This window comes from Delphinus delphis, chromosome 10, assembly GCF_949987515.2.
Source record: "Delphinus delphis chromosome 10, mDelDel1.2, whole genome shotgun sequence".
Lineage (NCBI taxonomy): Eukaryota > Metazoa > Chordata > Mammalia > Artiodactyla > Delphinidae > Delphinus > Delphinus delphis.
Genome location: NC_082692.2, coordinates 67768040 through 67790964, shown reverse-complemented (window position 1 = coordinate 67790964; position 22925 = coordinate 67768040). Strand labels below are relative to the sequence as shown.

The following is a 22925-nucleotide window of genomic DNA, read 5'->3' as shown; positions in this document are numbered from 1 at the left end:
CTGGCACCAGGAACTGGACTGTGTTCCCAGAGAAACAGCTAAAGGCTCTGAGGGTAGGGAGTGGTTCAGCCTGGGAAAATGGGTCTGACACAAGGAAACAACACCCAGTGTCCTGTGTGGCTGGGGGTAACCCCTGGATAAATAGGGGTTTATCAACCAAAGAAAGTACAGTCTGGCTAAGGGCTGTCCAAAGACAGAAGGAAGTCCTTGGTGGCAGGCAGTAAGCATGTGCCCAGAGAGGCACTCCATCACAGGGTGGAGAGACCTCAGCAGGGATGCCACAGGGGAGAGTGACAGTTGGATGGGTGGCCAGTCCCTCCCAGACCTCACAGACTAAAGTTCTTAGGCCTGTCCTCCCTGGGGTCTCTGCTCACCCACATCAAGCATGTTGGGAGCCACGCTCAACCCTCCCAAGCTCCTGTTTAAGTGAAACAAGTGCCCTGCAGAGATGGGTACGGAGAACTCCTGCAGGGCCCTGGCACAGGGGCTGCTGCCCAACACCATCCCCTTCCCGGCAGCTCCCCGCTAACCTTTGCTGTGAGGGAAGAAGCACTGAGAACCCATAGTGTGGTCCTTTTTATTTTCAGTCCTTCCTGTTTCACCCCACAGAAGAAACATGCTCAGGAGCTGTGCAGAGGGGCTGCCTGGGGTAAAACAATGGGAGCAGCAAATTGGCCTAGGGGCTGGTCCTGGTCCTCAGGGGTAACTGCTGCCACAGCTGAAAAAGTAGGGGTGGAAGAGAACCCCCATCTGCCTGTCTGGTTGAGGAGTTGGACACAAAGCAGAGGCCCTGGTTGGGAGGTGTGAGGGACAACCATGTAGCTAGGGCCAAGGAGAGGAGAGGCCCTAAAGCCTGGGGAGGCCCTGGGGACCAAACCTGGTCTGCTCCAGGACGCTGCCCTGCAGGTCTCCTCTAGGTTCCCAAAACATGACCTACAATATCACCGCGGCTGCAGGAACAGGAGGTGGGCGTCCATGACATTGGTGCCAGTCAGCCCTGTGTGCAGCAGGTGTGCCCCACCCTGGAAGCGACAGAAGAAGGTATGTGAGTCATTGTGGGCTAGGAAGGCAGCCACGTCCAGACCCTGGGCGGCGGCCTGGCTGGTAAGCTCAGGCCTGACCCAGGCCCCGGCTGCCTCTGTGGGCCCATCCTGCCCATCAGTGCCACCGCTCAAAAACAGCACATCAGCAGGCCCCAACGGCCACCGTCCCAGCTCTGCTCCAACACGCAGGGCCAGTTCCTGGTTCCGGCCACCCTTGCCTGAGCCCTGCAACTGCACTGTGGGCTCACCACCAGCCAGCAAGCAGACCGGGCCCCGAGTGCCCACCATGGCCTCCAGAGCCTCCTTCAGCTGCAGGTCTGGGAGCTGGAGCTCAGCCGCCAGTTCATAGAGTTGTTCATCCTCCTCCACAGAGGCTCCAGCCCCAGGCATGGTGAGGCGGGTTCCAGCCACTCGGGCCAGCAGTGCATAGAACTGGGCTACACTTTTCACATCTCCCTGCATAGCTGTGCTCAGCACCACAGCCCTATATCCCAGCGCCTCGGCCTGCTTCTGAGCCTCAGCCAGTGCCAGTGCATTGGAGCCAATGATCACATTGAGGACATGACCACAGGTGTGTGGCCCATGGGGGTCAGAGTCAGCCCGTGCCAGCACAGTCTTCACAGAACGTGGCAGGGCAGCACGAAGGCCATAGCGATTGAGGATGTGCAGGCAATCTTGCACACTGTGGATGCTGGCCACGGTGGGGCCGCTGGCAATCACCTCCACAGGGTCCCCCACCACGTCTGACAGAATCAGGCTCACCACCTGGGGAGGGGTCGCAGAGGCAAGGCTCAGTCCCACCTGATCCTTGCCCCAGGGCCCATGAGATCAAACTGCCTCCACCTATCCACACGTCCTCACACCACCCAGTGCACTTCCTCACCCACTTCTAACCCCTCTCAAGTGGGTGTGCAAAACACCTAGCCCTGTGGACTCCTGTACCAGGCCTCTGCCCTTCATCTCCCTGGCACACGTGGGCCTGGCTCCACCAGCCCAGAGCTGCCTGGGGAAGAAGAGACCCACGCACCTGGGCAGGGTAGGCCGCCTGAGCCAGCCCCCCACCCTTGAGCTGGGACAGGGCCTTCCGGATGGTGTTCAGCTCCTGGATGGTGGCTCCACGGGCCGCCAGCAGCTTGGTGAGTGTCTGCTTCTCCTCCAGTGTTACAGGTGGAATGGGGGCGGGCAGCAGGGCCGAGCCCCCACCTGCAGATACAATGAAGACACTGGGCAGAGGGGATGGATGACAAAGGGATTTCCCTACCCGGGGTGGGGGGTGGGGGTCAGGCAGTCAGTGCTCACATTAGGCTAGAAAAGAGGAGGCTAGAAAGAGGGGTTAGGGTGCCCCCGTGTGGACATACAGTGAATGTGTGCACAGTCACCACACCCAGGTTGAACCCTGCTTTGGGGTAGCCCAGGTCCCAACAGACACTGGAAGAACTATTCCTTAACAGCTTGGAAAAGAAAGCAGACCTAGAGGAGACAGCGGAGAACGAGGGTGGAGACTCTGAGAGAGCTGGAAACCAGGGTTCTAGCCCCAGGTGACAATGGTACAGACAGCAGCAACAGAGACATTTTCCTGGCAAGGCCTGAGTGAGGTGCTCCCTGGGTGCCCTCTCACGGTTATCCAACAAGGTCAGTCAAGCGGAGGACTCCACAGCTCACAGGAGGCCACCAAGGACTAAGCCATCCAGGCTCTTTACTGCTCCCTTGTCCTGTGACCTTGAGAGCTCAGACCAACAGCTTCTTGCAGGGCTGATATTTGGAAACCCCCACCCCCCATCAACACACTGTCCTGAGCCAATCTGGCACCCACACCTGAGATGAGCACGAGCAGCAGGTCATCAGCTGTGAGGCCTTCAGCCAGCTGCCGGATGGCCAGAGCAGCCCGCAGGGCATCTCGGTCCGGCAGGTTGTTCTCCGCGCCCTCGAATACCTGGACACGGCTGTGTGGCTTCAACAGCATCTCCCTCAGGGGAGAGAGAACAGAGAGCAAGATATGGGGTGGGTTCCTCTTCCCACCTGATTTCCCAGATGTACAGGTGAAGGGGACATTAAAAAGGACACCCACTGACACCCACCCTGGAGCCAGGCCAGTCCCAGAAGAAAATGGAAGCTGGTGAAGGAAGGAAGCCCCGATCCAGCCTGAGTCTGGGCCCAGGTTCCCCTCCACATAGGAGCAGCCCCCCAAGGCTCCTTACTGCTTGCCAGCACTCTCCATGGCAGCACGGATCCCCTTGGGAACGCTGATCACGCCCTGCACAAGATGCTGGCCCAAGAGCTCCTCAGCTGCAGTTGCCATGCCCAGGACAGCCTTGCCAAAGCCCACCAGGTAGAGGTTTTGCTGCAGCTGAAAGCTCCGGTCCCTCACCTTCAGCTGCCCACTGTCAGGATCCAAAGACAGTGCCCGCTGCAGCATGGGGCCCGGCAGCACGGCACCCACAGTGCTCTCAAACAGCTGCTGTGCCTGCTCTGCCAGGGCCATGCTACTGGCCAGCCGGGCCAATGGGCCCCCCCAGAGGAGCGGGCTCAAAGGGGCTCGGGCCAAGTGACGCAGGACCTGCAGGGCTGCAGCCATGCCCCACTGCTCTCAGCACCACCTGGCATCCATGGCTGCCTAGGGGGAAGAAAGCACTAGTTACACCGTTGCAAGGCCAGACAGGAGGCTCCCCACAGCCACGGCTCTGAGGGCTCAGGGCCAGTGGACCCCACAGCTGCTGCTGCAAGAATAGGCCATCTGCCAGTCCAAGGAGATTTCCTAAGGCCCACAGCTGCCTGATCTCACTCCAGTCCAGTCTTCTGAGCCCAGGCCTGCCACCCAACCATGTCCTCCTCTTCCACAGGCCACATGCCAGCCCTCTGGACACTCTGCCCAGAGTCCAGAGGTCCTGTTAGCTGAGCCCTCCTCCTAGATCACCCCCTTCAGCTGAGAGCTAATCATTCACAGAAGAAGAAATTACTATCAGTAGGCTCCCACCCCACCCCTTTTCCACCCCCTGCACTTCTGAGCCTTGCCCGGGGAACACCCCTTTCTGGCACTCCTTCCTTGCCTCTTTACCACTTCTGTTGCTACAAAGCTGCTGGCTGTCCCACCAACTGACCTTGAGCCCAGTGACCTCCAGCCTGCCCTTTTTTTTTTAAAATTAATTAATTTATTTTTGGCTGTGTTGGGTCTTTGTTGCTGCGCATGGTCTTTGTTGCGGCGACCACATACATGGTCTTTGTTGCAGCGAGCGGGGGCTACTCTTTGTTGCAGTGCGCGGGCTTCTCATTGCAGTGGCTTCCCTTGTTGCGGAGCATGGGCTCTAGGCACGCAGGCTTCAGTAGTTGTGGCTCGCGGGCTCTAGAGCGCACAGCCTGCTCTATTTCATTAGCTCATGGGTCTGGGCTGAGGAGCCTGGAAAGGCTAGGTCTGTGTAGGGAGGCTGTAGGTTTGCTGGGACACCGACAGGCAGGTCCAGGCACATCCTCGGGGCACACAGCCCAAAGAATCCCAGCACTCAGGGTGAGTCCAGCAGCAGGTTCAGGTTCAAATCAGAAGTGGCAGCAAAGCCTGGCCCATAGTAGAACCCTGAAGAAGTCCTTAGACGCCACATGACCCCACATACCATTGGGCCCAATCTGCAAGACAGAAAATGACGCCCTTCCACCTACACGGTCAGACCCACCCATGCCAAGAACATGCCTTTGGCTCTGCATAACAAGTCTTGGCTCACACCACCCACAGGGGTGAGAGCAGCATGGCTGGAGTAGGCAAAGGGCAGGCTTCCCCAGCTGAGGCCAAATAGTCATTTTCCCTACTGGGCACAGTAAAGGCTAAAAAAGCTTTAAGGTGAAGGTCAAGAGGCTGTAGCGGAGTTTAGGGACAATAAAGCCCCCAAGAGCTCATCTGTAAAAAGGCATTACTTTAATAAATGCCCACCATAAATGCTGCCAGCTGACTGCAGCAGCAAGTATGGACAGAGCAGGGGAAGGAGGCTGGGAATCAGGCTCCAGCTCTACCACAGGGACAACTCCATTTCTCTCACTGGGTCTCATGAGCAAAACGAGAGGTGAGATGAGACTAATGCTCTCCCCTTGACATCACTGGGCTCTCTGAAGCTGTCCACTGTTAACACTGAAAATCTGGACTCCAAACATCACTTTATCCCACACTCAAAAAACCTGGCAACTTCTAGCCTCTGGCCACTTAGCCTACATGGAGCTCAGCTTTCCCACAAGAGAAGACAAACCGCGCCTCACTCCAGCCGTGAAAGGGAACACAGGGGCCGCTGCCATGGGGACTCAAAATGGGCCCAGCTGTTGCCGGGGTGTCGAGAGGCTGGCCCATTAGGATTGGCGCTAAAAGCGGCATAGGTAGCGATAGCTGATTCTGACAGTCTGGGCGAAATTTGTTACCTGTTTCCCTGATGGATACAGGCCTAGAGGATACCAGCTTTGCCACTGGATATTAGAGCCCAGGGCAGGGGGCGCCCAAGAGTAAGGTAGCCAGATAAGATACCGGACGTCCAGTTAAATTTGAATTTCAGATAAATTAGGAATTTTTTTAATGTAAATACGTTCCGTACAATATTTGGGGAATACCTATACTAAAAAATTATTTGTTGTCTATCTAAAAATTCAAGTTTAACTGGACGCCCTGCATTTTTTTTTTTTTTTTTTTTTTTTTGCCAAATCCAGCAACTCTACTCGTGACACCGCCTCTCCTAAGCTCCCCGGCACTCCAACAAGAAACCCGGAAATACCGAGCGGGCCCTCCTTGACTCCTGCCACCCACAAAGCGAGGCTGGAGTCCTTTCCGGCCTTCGCCTGCTCGCCCAGCCCCGGAAATGGCGTCACCCTCAAGCCGGAACCCTGGCTTTCGTGAGGTAAGTGGCGGCCGCGTAACGTCCGGTGTAATGTCCGAGAAATAAGGGCCCGCTGACGCCTGGGCCCGCTGTTGCCGGGCCCAGTAGTTCTAAGGGCCCTCGCTGCGCGGACTTACCGCAACACCGTTCAGGGCCGCGTCTTCCAGCCTCGGGAACCGGAACTGCTTTGAGGGGGCGGAGCGGAATCCGGAAGTATGGGGTGGGTGGGGCGCCTGTGGCGGGAGGCCGGTGAGAGCGGGGGCGGATGGCAGCGGGAGCCAGGACGGCGACTAGGGCATTGACTCTGCCCTGACCGCCAAGAGGCCTGGTTAGAGTCACCTTCAGGACTCGGTGTCTTCATCTCTACAATGGGATAATAATCGCCGATTTCTGTAATCCGTCCCCTCCTTTATTCTGTAGGATTCAACCAGTCGCAGATACATTCCGACCTCTTGTTAGGTGCCAGGCACTGGACTAAGCAAACAGGCTGAGAATCACTACTTACCCACAACACACCCCTCCTGGGGCCAAAGGAAGTCATCCCCGTCCCTCCTCACCGCTGTAATTCTACAATTCATTCGTGTTCCCCGCCTTCTGTCTTGAGCGACCAAATCACAGCTCTGACTCAGCAAGAGAGTTCTAGTCCGTGATTCTCGAACACGCAAGGTGCATGTAAACACAAAGGACCCTAGGCCTCCCACACTGTCCCTGCTCTCACGCTGGGCCCGGCTTGATACCTTCCCACATTCAAAAGACAAGTCCTGGGCTTCCCTGGTGACCCAGTGGTTGGGAGTCCGCCTGCTGATGCAGGGGACACGGGCTCGTGCCCCGGTCCGGGAAGATCCCACATGCCGCGGAGCGGCTGGGCCCGTGAGACATGGCCGCTGAGCCTGCGCGTCCGGAGCCTGTGCTCCGCAGCGGGAGAGGCCACAGCAGTGAGAGGCCCGCGTACCGCAAAAAAAAAGACGAGTCCTGACCAGACACAGAAGAGTACATTGTTTTTACTGATGTCTTCTTGGGAAGATCACAAATAACACAACAGATCTGCTAAAAGTCTTAAAACATATTTCTCCCCACCTGCTCTTTTTAGTAGCTGCCACATCTCCCCTTTCCTCTCCAAACCATGCTCTGCTCTTGTCAAGAACTCCTCCTCCCCCCTTCCTAGCTGTCTCCCCGGATTTTTCTTTCCTGTTGTAATAGAGGACCTTTCATTCCCTATCAGTTTCTCCCAAGTGCTTCCCCACCCCATCATCAAAACAAAGGCAACTTCAGGAGGATCTGCCCTCTTTAGGCATGGGGAGATTGTAAATACTTTAAATTGCCGTTTTTCCTTGCTTATAGTAAGCTGTCTTCATCCATCCATGCATTTATTAATTTCTCCAACATTCAACAGATATTTCCTGAGTGCCTTCTAGGTGGGCCAAATGCTCTAGCTGCTGGGATGAGTAAGCAGTGGTACTTTTAGTTGGGAAACTTACTCTGCTTTTGTAATTACATTCCCACGCTTGGGAGGGTGGGGAGTGTAAATTTGAGCACCTCTCATTATTAGTCCCAGGGACTCATACACAGACACCATTTACTGTGCCGGTGCTGTTCTGTCCGATTGTTAACAGGAGAATAATTATATCCATTTTTTAAATCCCACCCCACATCCCACCCCACAGCTACTCACAATATGCATTTAACAACAAGGTTTAGATGCCCACTGGACTGTGAGCTCCTGGAAGGTGGTAATTTGGTCTAATTAATATTTGTATTTCCACTGACTTGCATAGGACCAGGCACAAATACAAGCTGGAGTTTTTTTTTTTTTTTTTGGATGAATTAACGGTGGGAATTCCCTGGCAGCCTAGTGGTTAGTACTGAGCGCTTTCACTGCCAGGGCCCAGGTTTGATCCCTGGTTGGGGAACTGGGATCCTGCAAGCCAAGTCCCTTGGCCAAAAAAAATAATAATTTTTTTTCAAGAAAACAGTGAAATGCTCAGCTACAAAGTGCTTCAGACCCTAGGTGGAAAGGATTGCACAAAAGGGAAAGAGATGCTGGTGCGTGGGAGTAGAAGACTTCATGAGGCAGTGGGATTTGGGTCTAAGAAAACAATTAGGCACATTAGAATGCTTAAACATACTTTGATAGTAGGCATGAATATGTCTACACTCTTTGTACACTTGGCAATAAGTATCAATGTCAAATGTGACAGACATTTTCAGTCCAAGGAAATAATTGATTATGTGGACAAAGATGGTATAAAGGAGGAAAAAACATTTTCCTCTAATCTCTTAGGTTTATTGACTGAGGCCCTACAAATTAAACTGACACATGACAGATTAACAACAGAAAAAGGTTTATTTCATATGGATAGGAGAGGCCTCACAGAAATGACATGAAAACCCCAAAGAAGCCATTAGGCCTGAGAGCTTATGTACTATTTTTAACAAAGAGTGATATTTTTTGGAGATGTGATGAGACAAAAGGGGTTTGAGCTTCTCAGGGCAGTAAATTACGTGAAGGTAAATATGTGAGGGAAACTAATGGAAGATAAGGATTGCTGAAGTGATATTTGTCTGTGAATATTCACCTCAGCGATAGCTCCCCACCTCCTAGTATGGGGAGGGTGCCTTTCTCATGAAACTGAGCCCCCCAACAGTGGGTTCCCTTTACCAAGTTTATGATTAATCTCTCTATCCAAAACTTTATTCCCTTTCTTGTCCCTTCTGACCTCTATCCCTCTTTTGTCCCCTTTGACCATAATCTTTTGCTAACTGAACGCTAATCAACCAGAGTCAGATGACTAAACTGTTGTAGATAACATAGTTGTAGATAACATAGTTGATGTAGATATGTAGATAACATAGTTGATGTACAAAAATTGCTGTTGTAAATATCATCATTAACATACAAACTCAGGTTGTTTCTCCAGGGCAAGATGAGCTAATAGGCCCCTGAGCCATGAACCACCGGGCCAGAGAATTGTAACCCAGAGATATCTTGTCTCCCAAAATATGCTTACAAAATGTCATAGAAATGTCCCAAGACGATAATTAATCCCAGATGATAATTAATCCCAGCTTCTTTGTTCTTTCCCTTTAAAAACACCCCCAACTCAGAGACCAAGATGGACTGGATCTGAGACTTGTTTCCCACTCCCTTGCTTGGCGCCCTGCAATAACCCCTTACTTTGCTGTAAACATCCTCTGTCAGAGTTTGGCTTTCTGTGCCATGGACACAGGAGCCATTGCTCCATAACACTCACAGGAAATTTGTCCTGCTTTTAGGTAAAAAGGAGGAGGGCACAGAGCCCTTCCTGCATCTGCTGTTTCTCATATTCTTTCAACTCAAAATAATTCTTATGCCAAAGTGGCATATTTGGGGGTGGCATACTCTGATCCCCTTCAATGGACATGAAGAGATATTCAGCCCAGAGATTTTATGAGTATAAAGCAATCTGAACATCCATTGATAAGAGAATTTATACAAATAAGTTATAGTACTTCTAAACAGACATTAAAAATAATATAAATTCTAATATTATTAAGGCTATGTACATGCTACTTTTTGTAGCATGACTATTTTATGACTAAAAAGACTGTTGAAAAGGCCATTTAGGTAGAATTTAAGCCTTCCTCATTATTCAGGCAAGCCAAAGGAAAGAAGGCTATGGATTGGGGTACATTACTTGTACCCTATTAGGGGATGGTTTACTGAATTGATTAATTCAGGGTAAACTTTAATTTAAAGGTTCCCTTTTAGAAAAAAGGAGGAGGTCATGTCTGGGTGATGTTGGGTAGTCAATGACCAGGAAAAGGTGGTGTGAATGAAAAATATTGCCTGTCATATTAGTAAACAAAGGATGTTGCAGCCATCAAGCCATCACATTACAGGTGCCCCAGCCGTGAGCCCTGAGGGAACTCAGGATAGAAAAATAATGCCCACCATCAAATCATCAGACACTGCAGCCCCCCCACCCCCCACCCCATGGTGCACCTTGAGGAAATTCAGGATGAGAAGACACAGGATACTGGCCCCAGGTAGCTGAGGTGCATATCAAAGGAATGATTTCAGTGACCCCAGACTCTTGCATCTTCCCATACATAGAAAAATGCTAAATTCCTTAACTTGAGATATCTGGGTTTCTTTAATTAACAGCACTCTTTTAATGTTCCAACTACCTGGTCTTTGTTGCAAAAACTCTAACATCCTGGCTCCGCCCCTGCCTTTTCGGAGCAGTCTCTCAGATTTATCTGAGATGCTGTGTCCTGGGCTTAAGTCCTCAGTTTTGTCCACCGAATAAAACATAACACTCAATTTCAACTTTTAGGTTGTGCATTTTTTGTTAGTCAACGGTGGCAATAATGGCACCCACCCGCACTAACAGTGATGAATCTCAGGAATTCATCGTGGATAAAGTACTAGGTCCCTGTAAGTCTGAAATATCCCCCTACCCCTCACACAAGCTCAAGGGGGTCACCAGGATTAGTGAAGGGTGCAAATTTAGGAGAATGGTGCTAAATCTTGGGCTTTCTGACCTGGAACTTTGCCATAAATAAATCCTGCTCATTAAGGAAGATGATCACAGATGATGTGCTGCCATTTGAGGTTTCAGATGCCTGTGGAGGTTTGAGGTGTTAGTCCATGTCATCAGCACAGCAGAGCCAGCAGTCATACCCCGAAAGCACCCACTTCTCTATCGAAATTTGTCCTGTTGTCCTCCAACCTCAAACCATGGTGGTGGCTAATAGTGTGAACTAAGAATGCCACTACCATATCAGTAAACAGGATGTTGCAGCCATCAAACCACCACATTACAGCGACCCCCTATAGTGCAACCTGAGGAGACTCAGGATGAGAAGACATAGGATACTGGCCCCAGATAGCTGAGGTGCATATCAAAGGAATGATTTCAATGAGCCAGACTTTGCATCTTCCCATACATAGAAAAGCACTAAATTCCTTAACTTGAGATGTCTGTTTTTCTTTAATTAACAGCAATCTTTTGATGTTCCCACTACCTGGTCTTTGTTGCAAAAACTATAAATCCTGGCTCCTCCCTTACCTCTTAGGAATGGTCCTTGAGAGCTGTCTGAGAGCCTGTCTCCCACGTTTAAGTTCTCAGTATGTCCACCAAATAAAACAACTCTCGACTTCTAGGTTGTGCATTTTTTTTCAGTTGACAGGTATATAACAACATTGAAGAGGTCAAGAACATTTTGCTGTGCGTATTGACAAACTCAGGAGAGTGTTGTGCACTAATCAATACCGTGAAGCAGGAGCACGAAGCAGAAAGCAGCTTCCACAAGAAATTCTTTGCATTGTTGCAAAAATCTTGGCTCCCTGTGCACTGATGCCGAATAAAAATATAGAGACAGAGATTTGGAAGATAAGAAATAGAGAGGGGACTTTCCTGGTGGCGCAGTGGTTCAGAATCCATCGCCGATGCAGGGAAAACGGGTTCAAGCCCTTTTCTGGGAAGTTCCCACGTGCCACAGTGCAACTAAGCCCGTGTGCCACAACTACTAAGCCTGTGCTCTAGAGCCCGCGAGCCACAACTACTGAGCCCACGTGCCACAACTACTGAAGCCCGCACACCTAGAGCCCGTGCTCCGCAACAAGAGAAGCCACCACAATGAGAAGCCCGTGCTCCGCAATGAAGAGTAGCCCCCGCTCGATGCAACTAGGGAAAGCCCGTGCGCAGCAACGAACACCCAATGCAGCCAAAAATAAATAAATAAATTTATTAATTAAAAAATCAATCAATAAATTTATTTAAAAAGATAAATAGGCTTTTTTATTTTCTTTGCCAGGCAAAAGAAAGACACAGTAGGCTAGTGCCTCAAGAACTGTGCCTCCCTTCCCTAGGGAATTACAGGGATTCTTATACGGGAAGTTCTCAGTCCGAAGTGAGTGATAAGATCAAAATGGTGAAGGTCTTGCATTCTTCTTGCATTATTTCAAAACAGTCACTGCTGGCGTCAGGCAACCCGGTAATTTGGTCCATTAGTCTCTGGGTTATCAACCTTCGACCTCCTTTCTGAAATGCAAACAGCTACAAGGGGTGATTTGCTACAAGGGAGTGCAGGATGTAATTCACACAATGTTAAAGAGTGATAGGTTAGCTTTGTGAAGTACAAATCTAGTTACAGACACTACAAGATTAGCAACAGTTAAAACTAGGAGTGATTAACTCTTTCAGGCCAGGTTATGTTTCTTTTCTAGCCTGTTCACTGTTCCCTTCATTTTCTTTGTTCTTAGGAGAGGGAAACTTCATTTCTATTTTTGCTGCAACAGCATCCGTCTTGGGTTTCTGTGGCGGGGCAGATTTTTCTTCCATCAGTTCACGTGTCTTCTGGCTAGGGTCTCCCTCCTTTACTGCATTTTAATTATGACTGGACAGAGACAAATGATAGTAAGAATTCAGGACCAGCAGGGGATGTAATATTGATATAAAACCAAAAATAAAAATAGTGAATATTGGGGCTTCCCTGGTGGCACCGTTGTTGAGAGTCCGCCTGCAGATGCAGGGGACGCGGGTTCGTGCCCCGGTCCGGGAGGATCCCACATGCCGCGGAGCGGCTGGGCCCGTGAGCCATGGCCGCTGAGCCTGTGCGTCTGGAGCCTGCGCTCCGCAACGGGAGAGGCCACAACAGTGAGAGGCCCGCGTACCGCAAAAAAAAAAAAAAAAAAAATAGTGAATATGAATGTGTTCAGACTTTTCTTCAGTAAGGTGAACTCAGTTTGGTTACTTTAATCTGAAAAGTATTGTGAGTTGTTATAGTGCCTTCATAACAGAACCTGCAAAAAGTTCTGCCACCTTAAAATCCACTGTGAAAATTACAAAGTGATTTTTAAAAAATGTTTTTTAAATTTATTTATGGCATGCGGGAACCTTAGTTCCCCATCCAGGGATCGAACCCATGCACCCTGCAGTGGATGTGCGGCGTCTTAACCGCTGGACCACCAGGCAAGTCCCTGATTTTTTTTTTTTTTTTTTTTTTTTTTAATGAAAAACCTGAGATAAGTCAGAGGATGTCAGTCATCAACTCCAAACTGGAGACAGTGGCCTTCCCGGGGCGGGGTGCTCCTGGTCTCCGTGGCCTCCCTCCCCTTGTCCTTGACATCCTGGACCTGGGGACTCAGTGCTCTCTTCCTTACCATTCAGCCCCTGATGGCTCACAGAGGCATGGAAGAACTCCCTTGGGGGGCTGCCAGAGTCATCTCTGAAGTGAGCTTTTAGGAGCCCCCTCTCTCACCTCCCACTCCCCCACCCCACCTTTGTCTCTGTAAGCCTGGACGCTTTTCCAGGACAGGCCCAAGGTGGGGTGCTCAGGGGACCCAGAGCTCTAGTGAAGGAAGATGTCGGTGGAGGGTTGCTCAGCGGGAGGGAGAAGGTCAGGCAGTCTGGAGGCGGGGTGGAGTGAAGCTGTCCTAAGTAAAGGCTTTAAAACACCCTAGAGCTATTTTTCTTGGGAGGAGGGGTGGAGGAGAATACAAACAAGCACCAGGAAGCCGCTCAGCTGTGACTGATGAGGGTTAGAAAGCAAGGGAGGTCGGAGTGGCAGAAAGGGTTTTTAAGCCTTTTGAAACAGTTTTATAGTATTAGAGGCAGTGGCTTTAGGCAGTTCTTCCTGGCTGTGGGCAGTCCAGGCTTATCAGGGAAGATTCCATCCCGTCCTACCAGAACAAGAAGGCATTGTTTACCAACAATGGACTTTGTTAAATGTGAAGATTGTCTACCCTTTGCCCTGGAAACAGAGCTGGCGCTTTCCAGTTTAGAAGCAGAGTGTGAATCCAGACTCAAATCGCTTCCTAACTGCATGACCTTGGGAAAGTTACTTAACCTCTCAGTCTTCATCATTAAAATGGGGTTAAGAACATTAAATAAATGATGTGTTTAAAGCACACATAAAGGGACTTCCCTGGCGGTCCAGTGGATAAGACTCCACGCTTCCACTGAAGGGGACCCGGGTTTGATCCCTGGTCGGGGAGCTGAGATTCCCACAAGCTGTGTGGTGTGGCCAAAAATAAAAATAATAATAAAAATAAAATAAAGTACACGTAGAAAGGCTCACAGTTGTGGCTGGGCCAGCTTCACAGGTGTGTGAACTGCGCAGTCACACAGAGAACCAAGGTCAGAAAGGTCCTGCACTTGGCTGAATATTCTGCTGTTGCTGTCTTGCAATTCTTAACAATTTGTTGAGGAGGAATTTGTAAATTCTTAAGAATTTGTTTTATTTTGTACTGGGTCTGCAAATTATGTAGTTGGTCCTGCTACCAGGGAAAGATGCTGTCCTTTCAACCAGGCCTCCTGGTCCTGGAGTTTCAGGACCTCTCTGAGAAATTCCAGACACTAGGAGAGCCGTGCTACACCCTGGGAGAGGCAGAGGTGGCACTGTAGTTCCCGGGCAGGACTGAGGCTGTAATGAGAAAGTTTGAGGCCCCTTCTATGACAGGCATGTCCTGGTCGCTTGGCCCAGAAGAGCTCTTTATCAAGGGGCGTCGAAACCCTAGGCTTGGCTGGCTAACTCAGTATCTTAAGGACACACTTTGAGTCCTACACAGGCTGATTCCTTGGGGAAAGTGAGCACAGTATGTAATTCAGGAGTGGTACAGGCTGCATGAATTAGATGAAATCAGCCACGGGTTCCTTGCAAAAAAAAAATAATTTTTTTAATTAAAAAAATCAAATGTTCTAATCTTTTAAAATTCTTTTGGGACTTCCCTGGTGGCGCAGTGGTTAAGAATGCACCTGCCAATGCAGTGGACACAGGTGAGAGCCCTTGTCTGGGAAAATCCCATAGGCCTCAGAGCAACTAAGCCCGTGTGCCACAACTACTGAGCCTGCGTTCTAGAGCCCCTGAGCCACAACTGCTGAGCCCGCATGCCACAACTACTGAAGCCCGCGCACCCAGAGCACATGCTCCGCAACAAGAGAAGCCACCACAATGAGAAGCCCACGCACCACAATGAAGAGTAGTCCCCGCACTCGCCACAACTAGAGAAAGTCCATGCACAGCAATGAAGACCTAACACAGCCAAAAATAAGTTAATTAATAAATTAATATTTTTAATTTTTTTTTTTTTTTTTTTTTTTTTTTGCTGTACGCGGGCCTCTCACTGTCGCGGCCTCTCCTGTCGCGGAGCACAGGCTCTGGATGCACAGGCCCAGAGGCCACGGCTCACGGGCCCAGCTGCTCCGCAGCACGTGGGATCCTCCCGGACCAGGGCACGAACCCACGTCCCCTGCGTCGGCAGGCGGACTCTCAACCACTGCACCACCAGGGAAGCCCTAATTTTTTTAATTTTTAAAAAAATTTTTTTTAATTTTAATCCTTTTATGCATATATTAATTCCATCATCAGAAGGAAAAAAAACAGAAACCAAAAAAGCCAAGAAACTAACAAAAAAAATAGAAATATGTTTCAATAAATAAAACCTTGCTGAGGATGCCTATAACTCCATAGAAGAGGTTTTTGTAACTTCCGTTTGATGTAAAATGTTACCTCTGCTCATGGCCACCGTTTATTTCCTCTTGGTGGTAAGTGAAATGAAGCATTCATTTAGCAAGTCAAGCAATTTGTCAGGTAAGGAGTGATTACATGTGAACTGGCAATTGAAACATGCTATACAAAATTACCAAGGGTTGGGATTGTGTTCCCACATTCTGTTTTCCCACTTCGGCAATTAAGCTCACACACACACAGCCTTCCCAAAGAAAAGAGTCATCTGACTCTGGTTACTGTGAGGGCTTGTGTAAAAAGTTGAGGGGGTAGCAGAAAACCACCCCAAAATGTGCTACTTTCACATGTGGATTGTTCTGAGTTGAAGGCAATTAAGACCCAGCAGACTCAAGAAAAGCTTTTTACCTCTCCCTTAACTGCCTAAGAGAATTTAGATAGGGAACCTGTACCAGAAAGAGAGAGATAATTTTTTATATCAGAAAGACTTACCTGTGTGGCATGACAAGCTTTGTTTACCAGACATTTGCTCTTCTCATCTTCCTGTGAATTGTCTTCCTCCCCTTTGAAGCCCCAGACCACTTCCCCCTTCTTAGCTCAGGATGGTATATAAGCCTTAATTACCTGACTGCCTTTGAGTCTGTCTTTGTGGGGCTGCTGTACATACTTAGGTAATTGAATGTGATACTTACTTACTCTGTCTTATGTCAATGTAATTATTAGACCAGCCGATGAACCTAGAAGGGAGGAAGGGAAAATTTTTCCTCCCAAACAAATTTATTCAACCTCCAGGGAAGCCCCACTGGGCATTCTAACTCAGAAATTTATCTCAAAGAATTGGAATTCGTAAGGAGTTCTCAGTTTTGGAAAGAAGATATATTGTTTAGGTCACTTTAAACTGCAGCATGAAATGTAGAAATTTAACAAATGGGCCAATCTCTATTCTATTATGGTAATCAGTTCACATTTTTGTATAAGTGTATCAGATCATTCTGTTGTACACCTTAAACTTGACACAATGTTATGTCAATTATCTCAATAAAGCTGGAAATAAAAAGAAAACAAAAACCCTATCCAACTAGCTTAAACAATAAGGAAAAATTGTTATTTTACATAACAAGTGATATCAAGGTAGAATGGCTGTATGGTTAGCTGTATAGATCACAAGGACCCTGTGTTAGTGTCCTAGGGCTGTCATAACAAAGTCACACAAACTGGGTGGCTTAAAACAATGGAATTGGGCTTCCCTGGTGGCGCAGTGGTTGAGAGTCTGCCTGCCGATGCAGGGGACACGGGTTCATGCCCTGGTCTGGGAAGATCCCACATGCCGCGGAGCAGCTGGGCCAGTGAGCCATGGCTGCTGAGCCTGCGCGTCCGGAGCCTGTGCTCCGCAACGGGAGAGGCCACAACAGTGAGAGGCCCGCATACTGCAAAAAAAAAAAAAAAAAAAAAAAAAGGAATTTTATTGTCTCACAGTTCTGGAGGCTAGTAGTCCAAAATCAAGTTGTCAGCAGGGCCATGCTCCCTCTGAAACCTGTAGGACAGGCTCCAATCTTTGCTTCCATTGTTACATGGCCATCTTCTTTGTGTCTTTCATCCTACAAGGACACCAGTCATACTGGATTTAGGAACCACACTACTCCAGTATGACCTTAACTGATTATATATGCAACAATCCTATTTTCAAATATGGTCACATTCTGGGGTACTGGGGGTAAGGACTTCAATATATCTTTTAGGGGGGACACAATTCAACTCATAACATTCCCTGTCCATCTTTCTGCTCTGCTATTCTCAACCTGCTGCTACCTTTAGACTGCTCTCTTCATGGTCCAGCCTGGCTATAGCACTCCCAGGCATCACATCTAGCACAACAGTGTCTTTCAGATGAAGAGGAAGCATCTTTTCCTTTTACCTCTTTTAGAAGCAAAGAAATCTTTCCAAGACCCCTCCCCCAGCAGACTTGCTCTCATGTCTCATTAGCAAAAAGTTCATCATATGTGCATGCCTGATACCATCACTAGGAAGAGGAACAAGACCACTCATCGTGATTGACTTGGACCAGCAGTTCTCAGATTTGAACCTGTATCAGCATCACCTGGAGAGCTTGTTATAACACATTGCTGGGCCCTATCCCCAGAGCTTCTGGGTCAGTAGGTCTAGTGTGAGGTCTGAGAATCTGAATTTTTAAAAAATTGTATTGAATTATAGTTGATTTACAATGTTAATTTCTGTTGTACAGCAAAGTGATTCAGATGTGTGTGTGTGTGTGTGTGTGTGTGTGTGTGTGTGTGTATAAACTTCTTTTTAATATTCTTTTCCATTATGGTTTATCACAGGATATTGAATATTGAGAATTTGAATTTTTGATGATTGGAACTCTTCAGGTGAGACTGCTGCTGCTGGTCCTGGGACCACACTTTGAGAACCAGTGGTTTAGATTAATCAGGTTTTATCTCAGAGGTCTGGGCTTAACTCTTGGGAAAAGCATTGCCACTCAGAGAAGGGAGGATATCTTGGACAAAATCAAGATTCATCAGAAAGGAACAAGAGGAGAAAACTGTTGGTTAGGCAACCAGTAGTGTCTGCCATACAGTGGCCAAAGGACAGGCAGAAAGAGAGTAGGAATGTGTCCAGACAGGTGGGAAGAAAGTCAGAATGGAATGATGTCAAGGGAAGCATGGAGAAAAGATTCAGGGAGAGAATGATCAAGACTGTTAATGACACAGATAGGGTCAGGAAGGAAAGCACTGTAAAGTGACCACTGGATTGGACAACCAGAAGATCTTTACTGATCTTAGCAAGAGCAATTTTATTTTGTAGACAGCACATGAGAACAATTATACAAAATACGAAGTTATTTATATATCATTATCTGCCACTGATGCCAAGTGCTAGAGCTAATTCCTAGCATTGGGATTGGTTTTCCTGGAATCCAGGTAACTAGGTGACTGATAAGAGGAGGCAATGGGGTTTTGATTTATTGCTGAACAGTAAAGTTTACTGAGACAGAACCCAGTGTTCTGAGCTCAAGTTCAAACACAGCCACATCCTGAGACCTAAGTTACAGACAGACAAGAGGTCATGATTATGGGACAAATGTTTGCATATCCTCATCTATTTGCTGGTCCACACATGTCTCCACATACGTTCAGATATGTCTACTTACCCAATCAATTCCCACCTCCTCCTCTCTATCTCGGCACATTTACTATCTAGCTTTGTAAGCAACTGTCTGCAGGAAGCAACTCTGTGCAGGAAGCAACTCTTTGCAGGAGGCTTTTTGTCTTGTCACTTTAGCAAAACTATATTTTAACTAACCTTTACACCAGGTGCCCCCCATGCTTAACTAGCCTCCAGCCCAAACATACCTTTTAAGTCTTTTGATCACACAATGCCTTGCCTAATCTATTGACTCTTTTCTTAGGTTAAAGAAGTAGAAATGGGGCTTCCCTGGTGGCGCAGTGGTTGAGAATCTGCCTGCCCCTGCAGGGGACATGGGTTCGAGACCTGGTCCGGGGAGATCCCACGTGCCGTGGAGCAACTAGGCCCGTGAGCCACAACTACTGAGCCTACGCGTCTGGAGCCTGTGCTCCCAACAAGAGAGGCTGCGATAGTGAGAGGCCCGCGCACCGTGATGAAGATGGCCTCCGCTTGCCGCAACTAGAGAAAGCCCTTGCACAGAAAAGACCTAACACAGACATAAATAAATAAATAAATAAATAAAATTAAAAAAAAAAAAAAAAGTAGTAGAAATGAAGAATAATGAACAGATGACTAGGTCTTTTCCCCAGCCTTCCCTTCAGTAATCCTGCAAGCAAACTACATGAACAAGATAGCATCTAAAAGGGGACTTCACTGGCAGTCCAGTGGTTAAGACTCCACGCTTCCACTGCAGGGAGCACGGGTTTGATCCCTGGTCCGGGATTTAAGATCTCTAGTCATGAAACTAAGATCCCGCATCCACATGGCACGGCCAAAAAAAAAAAAAGATAGCATCTAAAGGAAGATCATGGGGAGTCTGCACACAGCGGAAAGTGACAAAGAATCTGACCCCCTACCTTAATGATGGACTGAGATTATTTCCCGTTTTTCTCTTTAAAAACTTTCATGGCCTAGGGACTTCCCTGGTGGCACAGTGGTTAAGAATCTGCCTGCCAATGCAGGGGACATGGGTTCAAGCCCTGGTCCGGGAAGATCCCACATGCTGCGGAGCAACTAAGCCCGTGCACCACAACTACTGAGCCTGTGCTCTAGAGTCCGCGTGCCACAACTACTGAGCCTGCACTCTAGGGCCTGCGAGCCACAACTACTGAAGCCCACGCGCCTAGAGGCCATGCTCCACAACAACAGATGCCACCGCAATGAGAAGCCTGCGCACCGCACTGAAGAGTAGCCCCTGATGGCTGCCCACGTGCAGCAACAAAGACACAATGCAGCCAAAAATAAATAAATTAAATAAATAAATTTAAAAAAAAGGAAAGGAAATATTAAAAATTAAGGCTGATGCTCTTTAAGGCAATATGATTCACTTCTGACTGCAGTTGTCCCCTCTGTCCACCCCCCACTGGAGCCAGCCTTTCTGGGTCACTATTTATTTATTTATTTGGCTGCGTCGGGTCTTAGTTGTGGCACGCAGGATCTTCGTTGCAGCATGTAGGATCTTTTGTTGTGGCATGCGTGCTTCTCTCTAGTTGTGGCATGCAGAATCCACAGCGTGCAGGCTCAGTAGCCTTGCAGCATGTGGGATCTTAGTTCACTGACCAGGGATCAAACCCGCATCCCCTGCGTTGGAAGGTGGATTCTTAACTGCTGGACCAACAGGGAAGTCCTTCTGGGTCACTTTTTAAAGTCCAGCCTGTAAGGCACTGTTGGACTGGAAGCCAGGAGAGCCCCACTGTAACAGGCAGGGAGCCAGGCTAGGAATGTGAAACAGTGAGAATGTGAAAAAGGCTGAGCCATTTCAGGGTGCTCTTAAAATATGAAAAAATGACTTTTTCCATTCCAAAAATAATTCAGGAAGTCAAGTCTTGGGAGGAAGCTTCAGTCTAACAGTGAAATCTGGGAAAGGTACAGGAAGTACACAACTTGAAAGATATATTGCAAAGATTTCTTTTGCCTTACAACATTCAGCAGACTATGGCTGTTTCTGTGATTATTTTTATAGATTAAGAGGGCCCAAAAAATAGTATCTCACTGGGTACATTCATCTTCCCAACCATTCTAAGACATGGCACCAGATCTGTCTTTGTTGCTGTCGAACCATTCAAAGCAGACTCTACATTAGCCTTTCTAGCCTGTGAAATAAAAAAAGCAGGAATTGCAGGGAAGTTCATGCTCTGGGGGGCACAGAGGACTTTTCTTCCACTGCTTTGCAATTTGGAAAGTTGCCATGCATTCGGGTTCTACTCAAACAAGCTTTTTCCAGACCCCAGAACAAATTGTAGCCAGAAGCTCTGCTCTTTGTCAGGAGGCAATTGCAGCCCAGACTTAGCCAGGATCTTGCCCTCTACTCTCAGAGAACAAGTTCACTTTATGTGCAGGGATCCTGGTTCTTCTTTTACCTGGGGATGGGACATAGCCCCTGGTTCTTTCCAGAAAGCCCCCAACTGTCCTGAGGTTTCTGTTTTGTTTTGTTTTGTTTTGGTTTTTAATAAATTTATTTTATTTATTTATTTTTGGCTGCATTTGGTCTTCGTTGCTGCGCGTGGGCTTTCTCTAGCTGCAGCGAATGGGGAGCTACTCTTCGTTGTGGTGTGCAGGCTTCTCATTGCAGTGGCTTCTCTTGTTGCGGAGCACAGGCTCTAGGCACATGGGCTTCAGTAGTTGTGGTGCGTGGGCTTAGTTGCTCCGAGGCATGGGGGATCTTCCCGGACCAGGGCTCGAACTCATGTCCCCTGCATTGGCAGGAGGATTCTTAACCACTGCGCCACCAGGGAAGCCCAAGGTTTCTGTTTTGCTTTCATCATTGTCCAGGTTATATCTGATCTCTGGATATCACTTCTTCCTAGTATCAGTGATTGAAATGTTTCAGTCTTTCCTCTTCCCCTTTCCTTCTCTTTAGCCACTGTAGTTTAGTGAAGCAAAATAAATAGGCCTCTGTCTCCATTGTTGGAGACCCAGGCAATTAAACGTTTGAGGGGCTGCACACAAGTTAGAGATCTATGAACCCTCGTAGGAAGTTAAAGCCAAGGCGCATGGTACCTATTTTGTGATCAGATATTGTTTTCCTTTGTTAGAGATCAACTTTCCTTCCTTTTAAGGCAAAGAATTCCTTATGGGAACCATCACAACAATCCCGATGACTACAAAGAGGATAATGCAACTGTTCTATATCTTGAATGTGGTGGTTCCACAACTGTATGGGGATTTTAAAACTCATAAAACTATCTCTGAAAAAGGCCGATTTTTACTATACATAAATCATACCTCAATGGAGAACACCAACAACAATCTGGTTTAAGTAACATGCAAAAATGTGTAAGATACAATGCTAAAGCAGGGGGGAAAATGACAGCATCTACAGCTTATGTTGATATATGAATAAGGAGGAGGATATCAGGAGAATTTAAAACTGTGCTTTGTTGAATAAGGAGATAATTTTCCCTTTCAAAAATTTACTTGTGGGCTTCCCTGGTGGCGCAGTGGTTGAGAATTCGCCTGCCGATTCAGGGGACACGGGTTCGTGCCCCAGTCCGGGAAGATCCCACATGCCGTGGCGCGGCTAGGCCCGTGAGCTATGGCCGCTGAGCCTGCGCGTCCGGAGCCTGCGCGTCCGGAGCCTGTTCTCCGCAACGGGAGAGGCCACAACAGTGAGAGGCCCGCGCACCGCAAAAAAAAAAAAAAAAAAAAAAAAAAAAAATTTACTTGTAATTGATGCTATGAGTTTTTTGAGCTGTAAATATGTTTTAAAACTTAAAGATGAGTGTTCATAAAATGTGTGGAGCTGAACACTTAAAATTAGTTCATTTTATGCACTTTATATTATATATCAATTACAAAGTTTTTAAAGAAGGCTTAAAGAAAAGTTGCGGGTGGTGGTCACAAGAGTGTACATCCACATGAAAAAAAAATTCACCCAAATGAAAAAAAATTCATCCACTTAAAATTTATTCAGTCTACCGTATAGTACACCTTAATTTAAAAAATACATAAATTTAAGTCTTCTGGCAATGTGGTGGACACGCGGTCAAAGCCCGATGGCGATGACTCATACCCAGAACAGGCCTCCTGGAGCGCAGCCCACCCCCGCAGTACCTGCTCTCGCTCTGCCTGCGGCCGGGGAGCCTGCAGGGGGCACCCGAGTCTCTCGGGGGAGTTGCGGCCCCGCACAAAGACCCGTGGCTCCCGGGAACCCAGGGCCTTGGGGCCCAAGGCGGGGAAGGACGTGGGAATCCCCGCCCCTCCCGCCCCCCAGCGGGTCGGGGAATCGCCGCCTCTGGCCACCCAGCCACACCACTCTCCGCCGGCCGCGCTGACGTCACCGCCCCGCCACCCCGCCTCGCTTCGCCGTTCCCGCCCCGCCCCCTTTCCCGGCTGGCGCCGCGGTGAGGTTCCTCGCCCTCGACTTCTGCCTGTCGCCCCAAGA

At 48.4% G+C, this 22925-nt stretch overlaps 1 protein-coding gene across 4 annotated transcripts; it reads right to left on the bottom strand.

The window, feature by feature from the left end:
- Nucleotides 1–563: 563 nt before the first annotated feature.
- Nucleotides 564–6093, bottom strand: GLYCTK (glycerate kinase). Of its 4 annotated transcripts, XM_060022636.1 has the most exons (6): nt 6025–6056; nt 4142–4661; nt 3242–3657; nt 2859–3010; nt 2071–2246; nt 564–1808 (listed from the first exon to the last, which is right to left on the bottom strand). In XM_060022636.1, the coding sequence occupies exons 3-6, from the start codon at nt 3616–3618 to the stop codon at nt 942–944; spliced, it is 1572 nt and encodes a 523-aa protein (XP_059878619.1). In that variant the 5' UTR covers nt 3619–3657; nt 4142–4661; nt 6025–6056; the 3' UTR covers nt 564–941. The 4 variants fall into 4 exon arrangements, with proteins under 4 accessions (XP_059878619.1, XP_059878618.1, XP_069397263.1 ...); XM_060022635.1 differs by lacking the exon at nt 4142–4661 and having other exon boundaries at nt 6025–6093; XM_069541162.1 differs by lacking the exons at nt 4142–4661; nt 6025–6056 and having other exon boundaries at nt 564–1022; nt 3242–3962.
- Between the last annotated feature and the right edge of the window lie 16832 nt (nt 6094–22925).